The 22,384-nt window shown below is 38.8% G+C and overlaps 1 protein-coding gene across 1 annotated transcript in view; it reads left to right on the top strand.

The window, feature by feature from the left end:
- The window catches only part of LOC120723656 (dedicator of cytokinesis protein 2), a 92,404-nt gene extending 71,667 nt beyond the window's left edge, over positions 1 to 20,737 (top strand). The window contains exons 27-51 of the mRNA XM_040015257.1: positions 3,032 to 3,130; positions 3,422 to 3,516; positions 4,389 to 4,467; positions 4,602 to 4,702; positions 5,000 to 5,058; positions 5,376 to 5,524; positions 6,322 to 6,407; positions 6,598 to 6,754; positions 8,557 to 8,597; positions 10,750 to 10,840; positions 11,708 to 11,815; positions 12,220 to 12,309; positions 13,329 to 13,433; positions 13,967 to 14,108; positions 14,513 to 14,594; positions 14,725 to 14,809; positions 15,183 to 15,269; positions 15,504 to 15,680; positions 17,271 to 17,354; positions 17,465 to 17,602; positions 18,080 to 18,207; positions 18,372 to 18,579; positions 18,743 to 18,848; positions 19,469 to 19,617; positions 20,029 to 20,737. Of these exons, the coding sequence (XP_039871191.1) occupies positions 3,032 to 3,130; positions 3,422 to 3,516; positions 4,389 to 4,467; positions 4,602 to 4,702; positions 5,000 to 5,058; positions 5,376 to 5,524; positions 6,322 to 6,407; positions 6,598 to 6,754; positions 8,557 to 8,597; positions 10,750 to 10,840; positions 11,708 to 11,815; positions 12,220 to 12,309; positions 13,329 to 13,433; positions 13,967 to 14,108; positions 14,513 to 14,594; positions 14,725 to 14,809; positions 15,183 to 15,269; positions 15,504 to 15,680; positions 17,271 to 17,354; positions 17,465 to 17,602; positions 18,080 to 18,207; positions 18,372 to 18,579; positions 18,743 to 18,848; positions 19,469 to 19,617; positions 20,029 to 20,091 (2,709 nt within the window). The 3' untranslated portion in view covers positions 20,092 to 20,737. The remainder of the gene's footprint in view (positions 1 to 3,031; positions 3,131 to 3,421; positions 3,517 to 4,388; positions 4,468 to 4,601; positions 4,703 to 4,999; positions 5,059 to 5,375; positions 5,525 to 6,321; positions 6,408 to 6,597; positions 6,755 to 8,556; positions 8,598 to 10,749; positions 10,841 to 11,707; positions 11,816 to 12,219; positions 12,310 to 13,328; positions 13,434 to 13,966; positions 14,109 to 14,512; positions 14,595 to 14,724; positions 14,810 to 15,182; positions 15,270 to 15,503; positions 15,681 to 17,270; positions 17,355 to 17,464; positions 17,603 to 18,079; positions 18,208 to 18,371; positions 18,580 to 18,742; positions 18,849 to 19,468; positions 19,618 to 20,028) is intronic.
- The last annotated feature ends 1,647 nt before the right edge of the window (positions 20,738 to 22,384 follow it).

Genomic DNA, 22,384 nt, shown 5'->3' with positions numbered 1-22,384 from the left:
TCCTTTGTCACAATGAACGATCTTTCAAGTCCTTAATTGCATCTTGAGGAGAGAGAGAGCTTTTAAAAGGGCTGAGAGTGAGGAAACACATGTGTAACCCACAGAAGCCTTTTATCAAGTGCTGTGATGAATAAATGCTGCACCTCCTTATGGGACCACAAACTATGTGTACTGCTGTTTTACTCACACGACTTTGTGTCGTCATGTATAAGCATTAACAGATAATATAAAAGATGATATTGATTTACTGTAATCAAGTTGTGTATAAAAATCAATCCTATATATTCAAGAATAATTCACTTGCAAAGTGTTGTAGGATCACACAAAGCTGCAGATTTTTATTCATTTATTTTTTGTTTCTCTACTTTGAAATTGAAATGTACGTGTTCTAGCACAGCTGTGTTTTATTTTACTGTTTAAGGAACAATGTTGCAAGTAAATAAAAAGACTATCGCATCATCTCAAATAGCAGAAGATTATCATGTAGTCGGTTTGACAGGTGATCCGGTTTTGCAGCACATAACAGACTAACACAATGGAAGAATGGTTTGATCATTTGGCAGCTTCAGCGTCTCTGTCCTTGCATTTCTTACACATCTGTCACCAGCATTGCTGCTATCAGGAGCTGAAAAACAACCAGCTTAATAAAAAAACATCCCTCGTGTTGTGTTTGAGGCTTGACCACGCCTGCACCGCCACTGGTTTAAAGTTGCAAAGTTTAAAACACGTGGATGACTTTTTAACAAATGAAGTACTGCTGAACTTTGTGGCTTATGCTGAGACGTTTTGATTTTTATGAAAATGTTTTTGACGTTTTCCACAAAGTTGTCACTGATAAGCCCTAAACCCATGATAACCAAAGTTGACATATTTTTTTGATTTTTTGATTATTACTTAAAGGCAATAATAGGTCACAGTCAACTGAAATCAGCAGCAAGCTTACAAATGTGGTAGTGAGGTCATATCTCAGCAATGCTCAGAGCTATTACATCCAAACGTAATGCACAGACCCGGGACCACATTGTGAAGACTGTCTGTTTCCTATGAGTGCTTAAAGTCACGTTTCTAACACGATCACATTAAGTTGCCATGGTGACTGTGCCCTGCTGAACCACTTGCCCCCTTCGTTGCTGCTCGCAGCTATGTTTTAATGAAGTTTTAATGAACTTTTAAGTTTTGTTTGCATACATGACTGAAAAAGTATTGTTGCTTATTAGAATGCAGGCAAGCACAAACACAAACCCTGCCACTTTTGATCAAATTAAAGCTGTCATCGCGTTAGATGCCATTCATCTTTCATCTTCAATTAGTCATCCATCATCCTTAATCTCTGTCTCGTGTCTCCTTTTCTGCCACCAACTCCGAAGGATAATTTCTCACAAATCCCGGTGGCAGAAATACCTGTTCTGAATGTTTACTGAACTCAGTGTAGCAGCAGAAGGAGGATCATAACAAAAACTATATGTAGTGTAACAAAACAAGGGCATATAAGGTAAAACATATTAGTGTTTACCAGTGTTTAAAAATGTTCTGGCCCTTTTGAGGCTCAGTGGTGTGATGATTATGTGGAGGGAGGATTTATTTACAGACCACTTGAAGAAGTCAAATTGAACCTGGCAAAAAGAGTCGATGAAATCAACAAGAAAAATGATTGAAAATGCAACAGTAGTCCAGCTGGTGCATGAAGGAGGAAGAGTGTAGATTGACAAAATTTCACTTAATCAGCAAAGATTTCAACACTTTTAGGAACATATATAATATGCACAAACCTTAAAATAAATTCACATTTTCTTTCATGCCAGTAATTATTCATGTTTTCTTCAAGTTGATGCAGATCAGTTTCTGTATTTTTTTTCTGTGTTTTCTTCACCTTCATTGACCATTACCATTCTCAGTGCCTTCCCCCTCTCAGCCTCTGGATGTGGAAAGATCTGCTCTAAATTTTCCATGAATTTTCTGCTCTAATCCAGCTCGAGAGAGTTTTTCCTCAGTACTTTTCACACAGATTTAAAGCTAACTTGGGTAAAACTTTTTTTTTTCTTTTTCATGCCTAGCCTCATCTTTCATGTCTGTCTTTCTCACAGAAGTCGCAGCTCCTTCTTCCACCTGCTCTGTCTCAGGACTCTTTCTATCTTCTATCGCTGACGCTTGATAATGCTAAACTCAGCGTGTGTCTATGTGTACTCAGCTTGGGCCATATTTCAAGTTAAGTGCATGAACTGATGACCCTCACAAACATGAAACATTCAAACTCTATTTCGTTTTTGCTTAACGGTTTTTAGACAACATCACATGTTATCACACTATAAAGCCCCTTTGTGGTGATATTAAGGTTGACCACATCACTGAACTTTTGTCTGAACTGCTTTTTTTTTTTCTTCTTGGTTTTGTTGATGTTTGAAAGGTTTTCGTCTCTTTATCTTTTCAACAAGTAAATCAGATGAACTATGTTAAAATGAATTTTTACTGAAGTTCATTGTACCTTTTCTCATTTGTTGTTATCAGAAAGTCTGAGCGGTTTAGTTCTGTATTTGTTATTTGGAGTGATCGAGTCATTCGGAAGGTATTTCTTTTTAATTTCACCTTGTGGCAGGGTGCCACGATGTAAACTATAGAATGTAATTTAGAAACTACAGACACTGCCAGCCTTCCTGGCAATGATTGGGTTTGGTTATAGTGATTATGATCATCTGAAAATTCCATGGTAATAACGAGCTGTTGATGCACACAGTTTAATTTCTGTTTAGCTATGCGTCAGTCTTGGTGCAGTATGGATAACCTTAAGTGACTCAAAAGCACCCTGCAATAGATTGCTGACCTGTTCTGGGTGTACAGTAACACACCCCTCACCTTATGAAACTGGAATAGTCTCCAGCCCCCAAGCAAAAACTGAAATGGAAAAGTGGTTTAGAAAATAGATGGATGGATGGATGGATGATTCAGTTTTCGGCTTAAGATGTGTAGCTCTCAGGCTAAGAGTAATGGGTTATCTCTTTCTTTCTTTTTCTTTTTACACACTTTACCTCTGTAGTCGAGGGTTGTTGCCTGCATGACAGCTATTCTAAGTCAGATGGATGATCGACACTATTCTACATACATCGAAACCTTCAGTGGAACTACTGATCTAGTGGTAAGTGCCTCACACACATATCCGCAGATGGCAGAAAACTGGATTTTTTTAAAACTGGAGTGTTTATTGAGCCTTCTGACAAATAATAAAAAAAAGAAATTAAGTAACTGTTTGGACATATAAGTTTTAATTTGTATCATTTTTGCTATATCTGTCATTTTTGTGCAGCAAAATGTCTCATTTTCCTATCAAAGTATAAATGAAGGGTGGCTCAAGACTTTGCATATTGCTGTGTAGTACAGTTCTATATTCTCATTTGTCTCATGTTCTTCTTGTCTTCTTCTACTGCAGGACTTCCTAATGGAGTCCTTCCTCCTTTTCAAGGACTTGATTGGGAAACATGTGTATCCGTCTGACTGGATGGCCATGATCATGGTACAGAACAGGTAACATATTGCAGATATGTACACACACGTGCACAGAACCAGTTTGAAAGTCTTCTCTTGCATGGTTCCACATGTGTTTGCCCATGAGCTACAGCTTATGCATTTAAAAAGTCGACATCAACAGTCGACTGGTTCATCCACATGAACCCACACAGGGATAAGTTAGCGATAGGAAAGCTGGGATCAAGGCTGCGATGATGAAAACGGCTGATGTGGCAAATATGACTGTGTGTGAGCCGATGGAGTGAAAGCTATCAGTGTTTTTTGTGATGTAAGCTAAAGGGAGGCTAAAGCTGTGTCAGACGAAAAGGCAAATAGGAAAAATTGAAAATGAGGTACAGGAAAAGGCAGTTTGATAAGGAGTCTGCAGACCGGGGTTAGAATGAAGATGTGCAGATATAGAAAGAAAAGCCTACTTAAAAGAAAATGAAAGAAGGAGGGGGAATGAGAAGGAATGGCATTTGGCTCTGTATAATGGTGATAGATAGACAGTGTTGAAGCAGAGGGAGCCTGAGAGTAGTTTTGCTACTTAACTTTAGAAATCCATAAGGCCATATCGCGCCAATACACCTGCACACTTTGTTAACTTGCGATCATGATCTATCACTGTGACAGAAGATTTGAATTGAATGCGATATTGCATTTTTTTGTCTGGAATAACAGTTTAAAGCTGTGGCTTTAAGCTCTAGAGCTAAATTCTTTGATAAACAAAAAATAAGCTACATTGTGGTTTTTTAAAGAATCCCATCCTTTTATTCTTTTTTTACTCGTATTCTCCTTTTTTTAACATTCAGTTTGATCAAACACAGCCACAGCAAAGTTTACTTCATTGACATGTCTTTTTGATTTATTTTTTTATATCTGTTCATTAGGGTGTTCCTAAGAGCCATCAATACATATGCTGACACTATGAAAGAAAAGTTCCTTAATAACGATGACTTTGAAGTCCAGGTAACTGTATTTTTATGTGCAATATTTCCGAGCTTTGTCTCATATTGATGCCATCCTTCTTATTGTGTCTGAATCCCCTTTAACGCTATCTTTCTCTGCATCCCCTCCCTTCCTCACTCTTCCTCACTGTCTAGTTGTGGAATAACTACTTCCACTTGGCAGTTGCGTTTATTACCCAGGAGTCCCTGCAGCTTCAACATTTCTCACCAACCAAGAGGAACAAGATTCTGGCCAAGTGAGAGAAGAGCTATTTAATTTCCCAATTTACCACACCTACTCTCCCCACTGATTTGTGGTCTATTTAGGATTCTTTGTTTGCTGTCTAAACTCCACTACCTATTAAAAGTGTGTGTTACCTGTAGATAGGCATTTAATTTAGATCAAGTTGAGTAAGAGTAGGTGAGCATTATCTTTTCCACTCAGTAATAACAGTATTGATTAGGACACTGCTTCCAAACTAACATTCTAATGTCTTCTTTTTTCTCTTTCTGTGTATTTTTCCTTCCTTATTGTCCCACACTCTGAATCCCAGATATGGAGATATGAGAAGGCTTATTGGCTTTGCAATCCGTGACATCTGGTATAAACTAGGTAAGAACTATACTGTAATGTGTAGTTTTTCTTCTTCATAAACTGTGGATAGAAAGGTTCATGAGTCAGCAGCGTTTCACACTGACAGACACCAATCTGAATATATCAGTGCACTAAAAATATCACAGTTTTCTGTGGTGTGTACAGAAGAGTAGGGTTATATCCTGCACAGAGCTAAAGCTCTTACTGTAGAAGAAAAATACTTCTTGTATTTGCCAGACAGAGACCTGTAGTGTTACCTGAGGGTGAGTGAAAAATGCTGTGTCTGCATATACGAGCAATTACGTGTGTTTATTTCTATGTGTGTGTTTTTTCAGGCAGTCATAAAATCTGTTTCATCCCCGGCATGGTGGGTCCCATCCTGGAGATGACTTTGATCCCTGAGGAAGAGCTGAGAAGGGCCACTATTCCCATCTTCTTTGACATGATCACCTGTGAACATGCACGTTTTGGAAACTTCAGCAAGGTACACACATATAGGAACACAAGCAATTAGTAAACATACTAAACTTAAGACAGTCGAGCCATTTAAAAAGTAATCGTGATACAAAAAATACTTAAATATATCTTATATATTGCAGACTTTGATGCATTTGTATCTATGAATACATGCTGAAATTAAAAGAAGGGACAAGGAAAACAAATGAAATAGAAAATCTATAACTGTGGCACATACACATTGTGCTCCCGCATTGATTTCCTGTAATGCAGCAGATAAAAGTAAAAGAGACACCTTAATTATGCTTGCATGCATAATTGATTTCCACTTCTGTTGCTCCCGTCTTTTGCTTCTTAATCTACCTTTTGTCCCACTCTTTGCTTTCCCCATTTTCAGTGCTGTTCTTTATGCTATTAATCAAGCTCTGAGTGATAAATGTCCTTTTGTTCTGATACTGAAAATATTTTGCCCTGTTACTTGGACTGTATGCACATAGCACTATTGTGAGGTGTTACCCAAGCGAACACTTATTCTTTGTTTTAAATACAAAAGGACAAACAAAGATCACTCATTAGGTAGGCAGGGAGAGGGAATCTGATGACTCAGTAGATAGTGATGCAAAGTTGTTTGATGTTTACCCTGAAAGAGAAAGCCTGAAAAACAATTGATAAAAAGAATAAAAGATGTGATATGAGCATACGATGACGCTCCAGGGCTTTGTAATTTGTTATCTGTCTGCCTTCTAAGGATGTTGGTATATTAAGAATAGAATACAATAGAATATAATAGTTACTTTAAAAAAATAATAATAAAATCTTCGGCAGTTTGAGAATGAGATCATTCTGAAGTTGGACCATGAGGTGGAGGGTGGTGGAGGAGATGAACGCTACATGCAGCTACTGGAGAGCATGTAAGTATTGCACGTTTTTTTCACTATACCGGTACACAATCGATTTCCTGCTAACTCTCATGAGCAGCATTTCAGACTTGGCTCTGGTCTTCTGCCAGTACATTAATAGACAAACTGAATAACCCTGAATAACAAGGTAAAACCCTCTCAGAGGTCTCTGATGATTAACTTGTGGAAGCATGTCTGCCAGATTGCTGGACTGTGCTGCTGAGAAACCCACGCTGAGGCCACAGGTGCAGCACTTTGTCTCCTTGGTGAAGGGGCTCCTCATTCGTCTCCTTGACTACCGCACCGTGATGAGCGATGACAGCCGCAACAACCGCATGAGCTGCACAGTCAATCTTCTGGTAAGAACCACCTTCTTTGAAATCAGCTGGCAAAGTTGCCAGCGCTTGAAAGTCTTGTTAGCATCATCATCATTAGCTTTCTAGTGTCTAAGTGTGATATGTTTGTGTCATCATGGATTAGCATTTATTGCTACTTACCTTGTGATTCTTGTAATATACAGTGCCTTGTTGGTGTAGTGTCTCATAGCAAAGAGTTGCTGATCTTAGATGTACGCACATCAACACCAATAAATCCATTAGTAATTGAAAGACTAATATAATGTGAAACCAAAGCAGCCAGGAGTTTATTATGAAACACAGATTTTATTTCTTGTCTTATGTGCCAAGGCCTTTCTATTTCTTTTCCCCCATTTAATTTGGGTGCTGATTGATCTAAAGGCGAAGATTCATCTCCTTGTCTGGTCTCCTACATTTTGCATTGGGTTGCATCAGCTCCTGTCTGTTCCACGTCTTTTCTCTTATGTGATCTCCTAATCAGATTCTCCCCCACAGTATTCTTAGGTTTAGTAATGGATGCCATCTACCCACCTTATGATCTTCTCCACGCCAGATTAAATCGTATGATACCTCAGCAAAACTCTTTTCCTTTCATTTCCAAGATGCAAACATTTAAAAAATCATAATTCGACAGATGGATGCGTCTGTGTTTGAATAATAATGTAGAATAACTCTTTATCCCCCACCCCCAAGGTGGAGGCTGCTGGTACATGGCAGGAGTGTTTAGTTTGTAGCCTGTGGCAGTTGCCCATTAGCTATTCTGTTTCATTCATTTGGCCAACTGAAAAAAATCCCCTCTGCCCACAAGCAGGCACTAGTGCACTCTCCTAACCGTACCCCCCAGGCTTACTTTACTAAGGAATTATACACACAGGCACAGTCACGCGCATATTTATTCTGCTCTTTCATGTAGATGAACTATCAAAACAAAACAAACTTATTTGAACATAAGAAGTACTCTCAAAAGGTTTGCAGTATATCATTTTGGTTTCATTTTTCTTTTTCGTTGTTACAGATATTAACTCAGTACACATACTGTACACTATATCTACAATATACTAAGCATACATATGTGTAGATTTTTTTTAAACAACTCTCAGTTGCTGTACTGTTCTCTATAAAAGATAGAAAGTGATGCTGTAGTTCTACTGAAAGTTGTGTTGCTATAGATTTAGGTGGACTGCTGCAAATCTTTACTTGTCTTCTTGATGGGCACCCTATATAAACATGTTAGCTCCCTAAATTTAAAATTCATTGTCCAATAAATAATAAATCTTACCCTTGACAATATAAAATGGTTCGATGGTATACTGTGGAAAAATTAACTATAATTTGTCACATTTGTGATTATGTGTCTGTTGGTGCTGTTGTGTGTATTGGCCTGTGCTAGTGATGGGAGGTGAGGTTACATCAGTTCGTTCCACTCCTCTGTTCACTGTAGATATCATTAAACTTAATTAAACTGGGAGTTTGTGCAGTTTATCTAGCACACTTGAAAACACACACGCTCCCACATTAAAGCACAAGCAATCAGTATTATAGTATAGTACTGTAGTATAGTATAAAATAGGATAGTGTAATGTGGTATAGTGTTGTGTTGTAGTGTAGTGTACAGTATAGTATACATATTATTGGATAGTATAGTGTGATACAGCATGTTATGGTGTATAATATAGTATAATATTAACGTGGAATTAATAGCATAGTTTCAAAACCTCTATCAGTTATATATGCATATGCATGCGAACACAGGCATACATACACACAGAAACTACACTAACCAACCCCTCCTTCTGTCTTTGCAGAACTTTTACAAGGACATCAATCGTGAAGCGATGTATATCAGGTATTTACTTGCTGGATTTAACTTAAATGGTGCATATCTGTGTTGTACGCATGTCTGTGCATGCGTGTGTGTGTGTGTGTGTGTGTGTGTGGCTCTATAATCTGACAAGGGATTATATGAGTTCCACTGAATTAATGTCAAAATCCACAGGATCAGCTCGGCCTGACTGGAGGGAGAGAGAGACATGATGAGTGTGAGGGAGGGAGAGGTGGAGAGACAGGGAGAGACAGAACCATTTGTAAGAGAGCGAGAGAATGAGCGGGACAGACAGGAAAGAGAGGAGGAGAGGAAGTACAGATCTAGTCAGGTCCCGCAGTGCACTTCTGAGTATGGCTTTTAGACAAATTAGTTATCTGTATGTATGAATGTGAGTGAAAGTCAGTGGTTGATCAACTGCCTTGTCAGCTCTGTGGATAATACAGTAACATTTAGCTGGCTGGTTTATTGGTGTCAGCCAACAAATATATTTTAATGCAAATAGACAATTTATGTCTGTGTTATATAATTAGTCACAATGTAATGGTGCGCTTACATAACAATGGATAATGAAACCCAAAACTAATTAAAATTCCCTTTGTGCTGCTGCGTACAACCCAAATCAGCCACAATGATGAAGCACATGATCAAGCTTCAGATTTAAACTCTGTCATCATTTCAGAATCCTATGAAAGAAAATATGTAATTAAACTGCACTGGACTCACCTCGCTGTTTTGGTTTGCATCCTTGGTGCATATGATAATGTCTTTTTCTCTAAATGCAGTACGTTGAAAACTGAATCTGCTCCCTTCGCCAAGTTTCATTCTGCTATACATACACGTAGTGCTATTCGCTATATGTGCTACATACTAGTCACTGAAGCTTGTAGCTTTCTGTAATTTCTTTTTCTTTGTGTAGCTGTCTCATAAGAATGTGAGACAGCTAGACAATTCTACCACATAGGAGCTGTGAGCAATGCATCCATTCCCCTTGTAATAGAATAGAAATGTTGATGTCCTATTGATATTTTACAGGGTTTTTGTTTTTGTTTTTACAGCATGAAGATACTGCTAAACACTCATAACCTTCCATAACCTGTATTATGGAAATAGGACACTTCTTATATTGTTCTATTCCAGGTGCAAACAACAAGATGAAACTTACTTATTTGTATCAAACAAAACCGAGTATAGAAGAATAAAAAAGATGCCTCCTGCTAAATTTGGATCATCAAAACCCTTTCAGTTTTGAAACGTGCAGGTAAAGTGAAGCTAGAGAAAGTGAAAAACAGGATGCCAGAGAACAAATGAGATGAACACACGACTCTAAAATAATAGTCAAACAGATTGAGTAATTAATGTAAGTTGCAAATGACTTGGGGCTGAAACCTTTCAGTTTTTTTGTTCCCTTTTCTGTTTGATTTCACATCCAATGACTGGACTGTCATAAACAACTTACAGCCAGATACATTTCCAACCAGAAAATTGTTATATCTGAAAGTGTGAGAAAGGAAATAGCAGGTGTGACATAAAAAAAAGAATAAAAAACAAGGAAAATGAGACTGTCAACATTTAGGCAGACAAAATAAGCAGTTGTCCTGTGAGCCAGCACCTTACTTTGCAAGCAGATATGGGACTGTTCATTTAAAAGCATCCAGAAAACATTTCTTTTCCTACTTTGTCATCAGTGCTTTAGCAACAAAGTCCAGCCTCTGGCCATGTGGAGAAAGTTTGTCTTGACAGATGCAAGATATAGATACAACAAAACAGATCAAAACTAAAAGCAGTAGCAGTAAAAGCCGGTCCTCCAGGTGACAAGAAGTAATCCCATTTTTCCCCTTGTCAGGCCTATAAAACATTATAAGCCTACAAGCATCTGTCAGACCATTATAAGACATATGCTAAATTGTGCTCTTTTGTGTGTGTGTGTGTGTGTGTGTATGTGTGTGTGCGAGTGTTAAATGACCTTTTGCTAAGCTTAGTACATATTTCAGGGTATCTACCAGTGTGTTTGTGGGTGAGAGAGTGAGAGAAAAGAGAGAGAAAGAGGGGCTAATGCTTCCTTTGCAGGTCTTCAGGTTGCCCAACAGTGGCATCTAGTGGAATAAGGTTTATTTCTCTTGTTTAAAGAGTGTGCCTTCTTTTTTTCTTTTTTCTTGTACTTGTGTGTGCTCAGGTACCTTTACAAGTTGAGGGACCTTCACCTGGAGTGTGAAAACTACACAGAGGCGGCGTACACACTGCTGCTCCACTCTCGTCTGCTCAAGGTGGGGCAAACAGTCACATGCACGCATATGAAGACACATATCGTTGCTTAATGCTGGCCCCGGTGTCTTGTTCTTCTTAATCACTTGCCACAACTGAGACAGTTTTGCATTAGCTGATAAACAGTTGCTACGTCGCTGGCCTCCAAATGATGAAGCGCCGAGTTTAGTTTATGGCATTGCGTCGTCTACTGCAGCTACATCGCTATGGTGATTGATGCCGTGCACTTGCCCGGTGTGTGTGTGTGAGGATGTGCATGTATGAGTCTGAGTCTCTTATGTCGCTTCAACTCTTTTATAAGACACATGAATTTGAGCATCCCCTGCTCGTCATCTCCTCTGTGTGTCTCATTACATCAAAGCAGTTGAACTCTATTTAACAATTTTTATAATCTCCATTTATCTGCAGGGTCAGTCCTGTCATTCCGGTCACACTACTGGAAACAACAGGCTGGAACACACAGCATGCTATAATCTTTGCTATCCTAAGCAGATTAGACAGTTTTAAAAATCATGATGTACTGTTTTTTTTTTTTTTTCTAAATTTAATTCTGTGTAATTTATGTAATAGAAGATAAACAGTTGTCTCATTTATATAATAAATGGGCACTCTGCTGCTGTTTTTGCACATGCTCCGCTTAGGACTAATATTGATTTATTACAACAATGAAACTGTAAGCTTTAAGTACTTCTTCTCCCTTTGTTCCTCTGTGATAAATGGCACAGCAGAAATTAGAGTAGTCCTGAAGGCAAAGTTTTTCTTTTGTTTCAGCAATATCAAGTTGGGCCTCCCTTCGGAAATATCTCATTTTGTTTTTATCTTTGTCTTTTCTTCCATATCTCTTTACTTCCTCTCTGTCTCTGTTGCAGTGGTCAGATGACATGTGCAGTCAGTTTGAGTTCCACGGCTCCCAAACGCAGCGACAGCTCAAAGAAACTCTCTACGACACAATCATTGACTACTTTGACAAGGGCAAGGTCGGTATTGTTTCAGACGATGTCAAAATTTGCTTAGCTGTGTCGATACTGAGTGATTAATTGAGTGCTAATTAGCGCTCAGTTGCATTAATGAAAATCTGTGTGTTGTTGTTCGTTTTTGTCTTCTTTTTCTTATTTGCGTCACTCGAGGATATCGGAGACATCAAAACAGATATCCTTCAACCACACATGATCACTGTGCTGTATGTTAGTGTCACATTCATTTTGCATTCTCCCCGAGTGTCTCATGTTCTCTGAAGCTGAGATAGAGACTTCCTTCCACTCCACAGAGACTTGGACACAGACATTTTCATGATATGAATTCCCACCACGACAGCTGTGCCCGATTTATTAGCAGATGGTGTAATGAAGGACACTTCTGTTTCTTTCCTTTGTGTGCTTAGATGTGGGAAGAGGCCATCACTCTGTGTAAGGAACTTGCAGAGCAGTACGAAAATGAGATCTTTGACTACGAGCTGCTCAGCAAGAGACTGGTAATACATTACAATCACAGGGGTTCATGTCTTCTGTGTAGCATTCATGATTGCATGTTTTTTCCCCTTTCCCTTTTATAGATGTTTTAGATGTTTGGGGGGTTTAAGGTGGTGTTTGAAAAAAAGAAAGAGAATTCAGGCTATTTATCACGTCTTTGATTAAGGGAGTGCCATCCTATAATAATATAAATATGTACTGTCATCTAGTAACCAAAAATAGAGAGGGCATAGCCGAACATATGAAACAGGAAAATACCGCCGTGTAATCCCTTTATTTCAGCAAAGTAACTGTATTCTAAATACCACCTTTTTAAACGGTAACTGTAACGGAATACAGTTACTCATATTTTGTATTACGTAACGGCGCTACATGTATTCCGTTACTCCCCAACACTGCCTCTGAATATATTGTTACATCATCTGCACACTCAAACATTAACAGCTATTTTTAAAGCTTACTCGGCATGTCAAATACTCCTTTAAATCAAGCTTTTTTTGAGCTTTTGGCGTGTCATAAATATATGACCCCAAAATTATGATTCTTCATTAGCAGTCTTCAGCTACTTCAAAGTCCTCCTGGCCCTCACTTTGTCATCTCAATCACACTTCCGCTTCTTTCATCTCTTGCCTCTGCACAACAGAAGAAGTGATTCTCCCATTTACCGGTACTAACTTTTGGTTTAGCACCACCTTCTCCTCTATCTCCCCTTCACTCAAATAACTCCTTCCACTCCTCGAAGAGAATCACACATTTCCCAACAATGGAAAAATCTCTCCCTCTCTTTATATGACTGCAGCAGAAGCTCTCTCAGCTAATGCTGAATTTATGTGGTTATATAAATGACAGACATTGCCCTTGGATGGGGTGTGCTTTTTTTTCACTACATCTATCACCCTCGCAGGCCCGGCATTCTGCTGAGCGTAGCTTTGTCATTGGCATGAGCTGATTAAACTGCCCAAAGTGCACATCTGAAAGTCTCCCTTGGACACATCCTCTGTTTCCTTCTGTCTCTCTACAGGAAAAACAAGCCAAGTTCTATGAAAATATTATGAAGATCTTGAGGCCTAAACCAGACTACTTTGCAGTGGGCTACTATGGACAGGGCTACCCTCCATTCCTCAGGGTTTGTATTTTGCTGTGTCACAGTTGAGTTAGAGAATACTTCAAATTGTTACCAGAAACACTCATAAAGTAGATATTAAGGAATTCACACCATTTACAAAATCCTAACTGTCTTCCATTAAAAAACGTTATTGGCAGTTAAGCTTAGCTGTTTACAGTTTTTTTTTAAAACGCACCAGCAGGTATCTAGCAGAGTGGGACATACGATACCCTCCGGAAACATTTTGGATGTGTTGATTGCAACAGGCTGCAGAAATATAATTTTGCAATGATTATTGCTTCTGCTATGATTATGTGTGTTAATCTGCTGTGGTAACGAGTGAGACAAAGTCAGTACTCAGCTTATAAGAGGGCAGTCAAAGGTGATCGGGTACAACTTTTGAGTCTTTGAGAGAATTTCAGTGTCTGCCATTCCTAGGTGGACTCTGCCCTATTTAAGGACGTTTAAATAGGCAAAGAACTTTCCTGTGAAGATAAGCTGGGTCTTAATCTTTATTATCAGTATTAACACTGGTTTATTCCCCCTGGCTTCAGAACAAGGTGTTTATCCACCGTGGTAAGGAGTATGAGCGCAGAGAGGACTTCCAGAACCAGCTGATGAGCCAGTTCCCCAGCGCCGTGCGTCTCAACACAACCACCATGCCAGGGGACGATATCAAGAACTCTCCACTTCAGTGTATCCTTCAAGCAGCATTACACACTTATTCATTTACAGTCATATGTAGATGCATATTGAACGAAGAAAATTTTAATATTCTGCATGGTCTACAGTGTTCTCCAGCACACTAGCATAGAAGTCATAAAATATTCACATGCAGCACCTTCGGGATTATTAAGTATTTGGGTCACTGAACACATTTGAAAGTACTAAATATCCAGGGACCTTTTAACCCAGAACCACAGTACATCTTAACCAACCATCAGATCTCTGTTTATCAAACTAAAATTTCATTTTAGTTTACTTGTCCTGTTCCTTTTGATGCACTTCTGTATGAACACATCCCTCCACTATGAGTTTGTACACTCACAGAGATACTGAGAATCTATCTCTTATGTTTATTTCTGAGCAGTCCAAAACAGATATCCAGTGTTTTACAGTGCAGCCAGTCCTCGAAATCCCTCCTCGCCTGAAGAACAAACCCGTTCCTGACCAGATCATCAAGTTAGTGCCATTCAAGCTAGTGCTTAAAAATGAACTGGAGGTTTTAAATATGTACACCTAATGTATATTGTGCCTCATTTTGCATGGTTTTGTCTGTTGTCTTTGTTTGACTCATTTCTTTCCTCTTCAGCTTCTATAAGTCCAACTATGTGCAGCGCTTTCACTATTCCAGACCTGTGAGGAAAGGACCCGTGGACCCAAACAATGAGTTTGCTGTGAGTTATGTCTTTAAAATGAAATGTGTGACCACAGGGACCATGAAAGCATTTCAAGGACTTTTGTACTAGAACTGTTATCAGTCTGAAACTGTGAGTTTCTAATATATAAAATAATAGGATTTTATTCAAAGGCAGGATTTTTCATATGCTGAGGCTTGTGTTTAAAGGTTTCAGATGAGCTCTTGAGATGCAGCATCAGATTCCGGTATTACTGTGGTGTATGATTAGATTAGAATAAATAAGATTGTGCAGCAAGCGTCTGTTAAGATTTCAGGCTTCAATGCAAGATATGATATCAGAGTATTCACAAGTGGTACAGATTTATCTGACAGCTTCTCTGTTCTTATACTTTTTTTTTGGTTTTTTTTAGTCCATGTGGATTGAGCGCACAACCTTTACCACTGTCTATAAGCTGCCTGGGATCCTGCGCTGGTTTGAGGCAACTGACATGAAGCATGTAAGTCTACAGGGCCATGTTTGTTCTCCATGTTTGACTTGTATGTTTGCTGTAAGTTATTATCTCCAGTGCAATGCGTTTCACATTTCAACACCACTGATTACAGGGTTTTTTTTGTGTTTAATATTTAAAGGTTTTATTATATGTCTCCCACATCCGATCTGAAAACTCTCCATCCATCCACCTTCATTCCTTTTTCTTCTACTCTTTCTGTGTGTCTGCCTCCCTTTCCAGACTACCTTGTCTCCTTTGGAGAATGCCATAGAGACCATGGAGTCAACAAATGAGAAGATTTTAACGATGATTAACCAATACCAGTCTGACTGGAGCCTTCCTATCAACCCTCTCTCCATGCTGCTCAACGGCATCGTTGACCCAGCTGTCATGGGTGGCTTTGCAAAATATGAAAAGGTAAATTCTCAAAGATCATCACTAATATTACAAACCCAGTTCCAAAAAGGTTGGGACGCTGTATAAAATTAAAAAAAACAACAACAACAGAAAGCCGTGATTCTGAAAACTCTATTAAGACCTTTTGTCATTTAATTTTTAAAAATTAACTCATTTTGAACTTAATGGCAATAACACATCTCAAAACTTTGGAGCGGTGGGAACAAAAGGCTGGAAGAGTAAACAGAAACAGACCCTGAAACAGATGGAGGATTATCTTGTAACTAATTAGGTTAATTTTCAACAAGCCAGTAACATGACTGAGCTTAAAAAGAGTTTATTAGTGAGTTTCTCAGAAGTAGGAGGGGCAGAGGCTCACCAGCTGGCAATAAAACACAAGCTAGTGTGGCCTTAGACCTGATCCCAACCCTGGCTACATTGGAAGGTTTCATCAGGAAGGACATCCAGCATAAAAATCTGTGCCAAACATACAGATGCATCTGCTGTGGTAACCTTTTGGGGAAACAAAGTACTTTAGCTTAAACCGGGATTTCTAAAATGAGAAACTAGTACCTGCAGGAAACCTTGGAGAACTGGATGAGGTGCATGTGTTTGTTTAAAAAAAAAAGAGAGAGAATCATTCCTGCATAATTATTATTATTATTTTAATACAAAATTTAAGTTCAGTAAATACTTTTATGTTCAATATTTTGAAGTCACAATTAGCTATCATCAAAAGCCAACTGAAAGTAATAAGCACAGTCACATTTACTGTGAGCATAAAGCCAGATTTTGGTATTTTGTGGCAGACAAAAGGAAATGGATATGTGTTCAAAGTGTAACAAAAGCGAACCACATGTTTGTTTGAGTCTTCTTTTTCTTTCATGACTCTGAAACAAAGCAGTCTTTAAAGACTTCGCCTGGAAAAGAGTTTGATCTCTACAGATGTTTCTCATTAAAAATTAAGTAAAGTTTTTTTATTGCTTTTAGTTCTTTTAGAAAACCTCGCTGTAATGCAACTTCAATGCTTAGCTTAGGATGTCGAAAAAAAATTGGTTTTCTGTGAATTTTGTGTTGCCTTTAAATATTTGAAATGTAGTAATTAAGTGCTTTTAGATACACATTGTTTTTCATTAAATCAGATTGAGAGAGGAAAAGTTTGAGAACCACTGCATAAAGCTGTTATATTGCTATATATATATATTTCTATTGCCATCTATTGTAACACATACCACGTACAGCCAAATAGGGGTTGCGAAAAAGGACGGAGATTCACCGTAACAAAGTAAGTCCTTTAACAGATATCAGAGCTTAAGAGAGTGCTCTCATGCAAGACTCGTCTCTCATGATGAACTTAAATCCATTAAGAAGAAACTCTTTATCACCTCCTGAGGCTCACTGAATATAATCAAAGTCAGTTTCTGCAGTCCAAATGACATTAAATGAAATGTACTTATCTGACTATCATTTAAGTGCCTCCACACACACCATTCAGTATTATAATATTCCACATAGGATGGCAGTAAATTACCATTTTTGCTAGCTGGTGAAATAGTAATCGGTTTTTATCATTTTTTAAATGAGTGTTATATAATATTTCCTCTGTATCAGGCCTTCTTTACTGAAGAGTACACCCAGCATCACCAGGAGGACAGAGAGAAGCTGGTTCGCCTCAAGGACCTCATCGCATGGCAGGTGCTTAATACATATTCTCAAATACATGTACACAACATATATAGTCATTATTTTATATGTGTGTGTGTGTGTGTGTTTTTCTGCTGACACCATGGCATTTTTATTTCCAGATCCCATTATTAGGTGGAGGAATCTCCCTCCATGGGAAGAGAGTGACAGAGGACTTGCGTCCTTTCCATGAGCGCATGGAGGAGTGTTTCAAACAGCTGAAAAAGAAAGTGGAGAAGGAGTACGGAGTGAGAGAGTTGGTAAGCTGAAAGAAAAATGTAGGAAAATCCTAAGTTTTCTACTAAAATATGATGCTTCCGTAATCCAGAATATCTTTTTTTCTGCAAAGCTGGACATGGAGCTGCTGTGGTAGAGCAGTGTAGAGCTAATTAAGCTGCAAATTAGCTGACCCAAGCGAATTTAAAGATCAAAGTACTCAGAAAACGCTGTGAGAAGAGTGTTGATGTGGGATTTGTACCTTTTAAATTTCTCTGCAACCAGAACAGGGTTTGGATGGTTTTAATGGGGGCAAACGTGGTCATTAACTTGTAATTGGCACTGCCTTTCAGGAGAAATTAAACAAAACTGGAGTAGAGTGATTATACACCATTTTAAAAGTGATTAGACTCAGTTTTACTTTTTTCTTGTTCTTTTTGTTTTTAGAGATGTCACTTTTTCTACGATATCTTTTTCGGCTAATCTACATATTGTTCACATTTGTCTTTCTCTCTCTCCAGCCGGACTTGGATGAGAGAAAGTCTACTCGTCCACGCTCCATGCTGCGATCATTTCGTCAGTCCGTCATCTCGATTTCCTCACTGCAGGGATCCGAGTGTGGGACGCCAACCAAGACACATGCAGACAGGTAACATGCACATTTTCGAACCCCTACTGTGTCACGAGAACCCCACGATAACACTCAGTTCAAACTGCATACATGAAGTCTTATGGAAAAAGCGTCACACAAATATGATAATAAGCTTGGATTTCCTTTGAATGTCTAATCTAAACCTTCCTGCCTCCTCCCAGGGACAATCCTCCTGAGTCTCCAATCTCCTGGAGCTCTGCCACCCTGCCACGCTCCAGTGGCAGTGTTAGTATAGGTGAGGAGGGGAGCATGATGACAGTGGGTGATGCAGAGGTCAAAATGAGGAAGAGTAAGAAGAAAAAGAAAAGGAGCAGCATGATCTTCATCACAGAGGAAAGAGAACGGACCAGTACACTGGAATGCAAACGGGTGAGAATTAGTGATGATGGATAGCAATGTGGGGAAAATGTGAGAAAAAGGTACAAAGACAGAAAAGAGGGGAAGGTTGCATGTAAAGACATGATTAAGTAATAAAACGCTCTGTTTCTGTGAAGTGTAGTCTGAGTTTTCTGTGATCTTTGTCTCCCTCTAGCTGTCCAAGAAACAGGAGTTCCGCAGTGACACCAACTTGTCTGAGCCAAATGAAGTAAATGTGGCGCTGACCAATGCCAACTCAAGATCGCTGCCTGCCATCACAGGTGACACACAAACCCACCTGGTGTGATGGAATTACTGTGACTGAGGTGCACCAAAGCCCACAAAGTCAAAAAATCATGACCTAAGAGGAAGTGCTGCATTTTTCCTGCTCTGGAAAGCTGACTCAAAGAAAAAAAGAGCACAAGCAAGGTCATAATAGGAGAAATACCTTGGCATGCTATGGTGTGCAATAGAAAAAGTGAATGCTGGGGAATGCACAGTAACAACTTGCCCTAAGACACACTCTGATATAAGGCAGCAAATCAGTTTGAATGTTGTATTTTCTCAGAAGTATGTAATAGTTGCATCTGGTTTATATCTGATTGTTGTATTTACACATCCTTGCACTATGGTGAATCAGGCCACAATTTACTGATGCTTCGCTGGCCTCCTGCCTTCACTGAATCAGCTGAGACAGCACTCACTGCGGTGTTAATACACAACTACAAGCTGCACTGCCCCCAGTGTTGCTAGGGCACACAGGTCATCGGCAGAACAGCTGCAGGAGCCCAATTAGTCACAAAAAATCACCTGGCTACAGTGCAAGATCTGCTGTAAAATTGTAATCACGAGGACACAAACACTACATTTGTTTTTTCCCCCTCTCCCTCTTTCTCTCTAGGCCTGTCCTTGTCAGTGGCAGGAGGGGCTGAGGAGGTGGAGTCCTCCAGAGCCAGGAGGGACAGTAAGAGCATGTCGGTGTGTGCAACCTCTGACCGAACAGCAGACAGACGCTCAAAGGGTGTCATCAACCTGTTATTCAAGTCCAAGGTAGAGTAATAGCCCAACCTGTTTAAGTTAACTGGGTTTAGATTCAAGAATAAGTGCTTCAGTTAAAAAGAACAGAAATACACCTATTTACTTATCTGTGTCAAGCTATTGCCAAGGTTTGTCAAGGTAGGTTCACTGGCTGCTGTTTGGCTTCATGTTTAATGTCCAGGCATGAGTGATGTCAGCTGTATACTACCTCTTAGTAGGAATTCACAAATATATTTTTCAGAAGATCTCAGATCTTTTCTTTAACAGAAGTAGCACTGAAAATTTATCTCCAGCATGAGTCTCTTGAATTATTCCAAGCAGGAGCTCAAAACCCGCTGAAATGTTTTATTTGAGCACATTTCAGGTCATTTTTACCATTAAGAAAAACCCCTGTATTTACATTATGTGTGTTTGTTTCGGCAGAGCTCCAGAGCAGAGGAAGTGAAGCCCAGTGATGCACCCAAAGAAAGAGATAGCCATTTTTGAAATGTATTATTTTCATTTCTTGTCTTCTTTACTTATTTGTACTATGCTTTTTTTTTTTTAAACCAAAGACCTGTAGCTAAATCCACAATTATACACTGACTCACACAGTCTACTTGTCTGTCTCAATGTTGCTGTTGCCTTAATATAATTGATTTTACCTATCAGTAAAGGCTATTTTTGTTGTGTGACCTTTTTCCTGGCAATTTAGGTGATTCCCAGTGAAGCTAAATGCCATCTTACAGCTTTTCAATCAATTCTGCTTCTACAAGAATGAGCAAACACAAACCATCCCTCCGACACACTTGATTAAAAGCTTCTCATTATACGGCTTTCAGCATTGTTGACACTGAAGTTAATGAGAAAATAATAATTCTATAAAGCACAAAGGTTACTGTGTCCTCCCAAAGGACTTTAAACTGGAACTTTTTGCCACGAGGCTTTGGCACTGATACAACAAATAGGAAAGTCTAATAAACTCAAATAGAGTCAACAAACTGTGAAACTCATTGTACAACATCAAAGCTGTGTGTACCCCAATGTTGAGTTTGTGTTTCTGTATGAATTATTTTGGGAGTTACTTTCTGCATGATTTGGTCACAATTTTTTATACCTTTCGTTAAAATATAAAAATAAATGTTTAAGTGTATTTCCAGTTTGGAATTTGCTTTGGTTTTTTTGCATCACCGGTTTTCACGAAGAGTTCTACCTAAGGAATACTTTAGGTGCCGGCTAAATACCAAGTTTTATAAATGTTAGAGTCGCTTCTACTCTTTACGGTAAAAAGAGTTCATCTTGGCTTTAGCTTCATGAATGAACAGCTTTTTAATTTAAGAGAGATTTGACTGTAAAACAAATGAAGCCAATGCTTGAGTGCCAACAACTGTAGTTCTTCGAATGACCACTTGGGGCAGGCTTTAAAAGTCAGTACCCATAGACTCTCATGCTAAAATGGTCATATTTCAGATTGGAAATAAACATGATTATAGCGTCTTATGAAAGGCTGTTTTAGACCCTGTCCACACCTGCAAGAGTATTTTGGCAAATGAAGCCTTTTCCATGCATCTTGGCTTTTTGTAGATATGTAAACATGGTTTTAAGTTGGTCATGGTTTATGCAAATATAGGAAGGTTTTTGGTTTCAGGATTGTTTCCTTGTACCGCTTCCTCAGTTAGGTTACTGTTTGTAGTTTTCTGATTTATGTCTAGTTTACTTGAGCTTCTGTGTATACCAGTATTTATTCTAGTATTATGAGTTTCTTGATATTTTAGATTCTAGTTTTGGTCAGTATATTTACAGTTATTGTTATTGGATTCTTTATATTTTGATTTATTAGTCTTGCCTTCCCTTTGTCATCCTCTTTCTTGTCAAGTCTTATTCTGATTCCCTGTTTAGTGGCGTCCTGTTTTATTTTGATTGTCATTTATTTCTAGTGTCTTGTTTTTTGCAGTTTTTATTAGATGTCATTAGCCTACAAGTCTACAGAGTGAAAGAGACCGTTGATTGGTCAAAAGTCTAGCCATCATTGTATCGTTGTGTATATATAGGCCTGCCACCACCCTTTGTCAGACTATTTGTGTATCTTTTATCTTGTGTTCCTCATGTTTTCCTACTACTTTTGCATTTCTTTCTTGCTATTCTGAAAATCTTGCGAATACGACAACTCAAGAAGTAAGGCCGCTAGAATTTTCAAAGTTATACCATAAGTGCATGTACTAAAAATCTGAGAGGAGTTCAAATTCTGTTGACCTTGACACCAAGGTCAGAGGTCAAGTTTTCTTAAAATTTTGTGAATGCAACAACTAGAGAACGAGGCGACATTTCACACCATAGGTGTAACAACTAGGAGGCATGGGGATAACACTGGTGGCTGCCAGTTTTTTTAGAGTCTGCATTTTGGGTTGTAATTCGGAATACATGACAAGGTCATTGAGAACATCTTCCAGGGTAGATGTTTGCAGAGACTCGGCTGCTGTGTTTACATGTGGAAAATGGAGAGGTTGTCTTGTATCATCAAAGATTCACTGTATTGCATAAATCAATGCAATGATATCATGTTGGCAACATCCATCTTTAATGTACTATAAGCAGCAGGGGACCTAAGAGATGCAAACTTTGCTGGAAGGCACTTTTCAAAGTTAACATTGAGTAATTTGTAGTCCATATTGATATTCCAAGACACCAATCCAGGTGTTCCCCAAAGAATTTGTTCTCTGAGCTAGAGAGAGCATGGATAATGAATGAACAGCCCCAGATCATCCATTCAGCTGGGGCAGTGCGTGTACAGCATCCAGGT

The sequence above is a fragment of the Simochromis diagramma genome, unplaced genomic scaffold (genome assembly GCF_900408965.1).
Source record: "Simochromis diagramma unplaced genomic scaffold, fSimDia1.1 OVJJ01000685.1, whole genome shotgun sequence".
Classification (NCBI taxonomy): domain Eukaryota; kingdom Metazoa; phylum Chordata; class Actinopteri; order Cichliformes; family Cichlidae; genus Simochromis; species Simochromis diagramma.
Note: the sequence above shows the minus strand (reverse complement) of the source record. Positions and strands in the feature narration are given on the sequence as shown.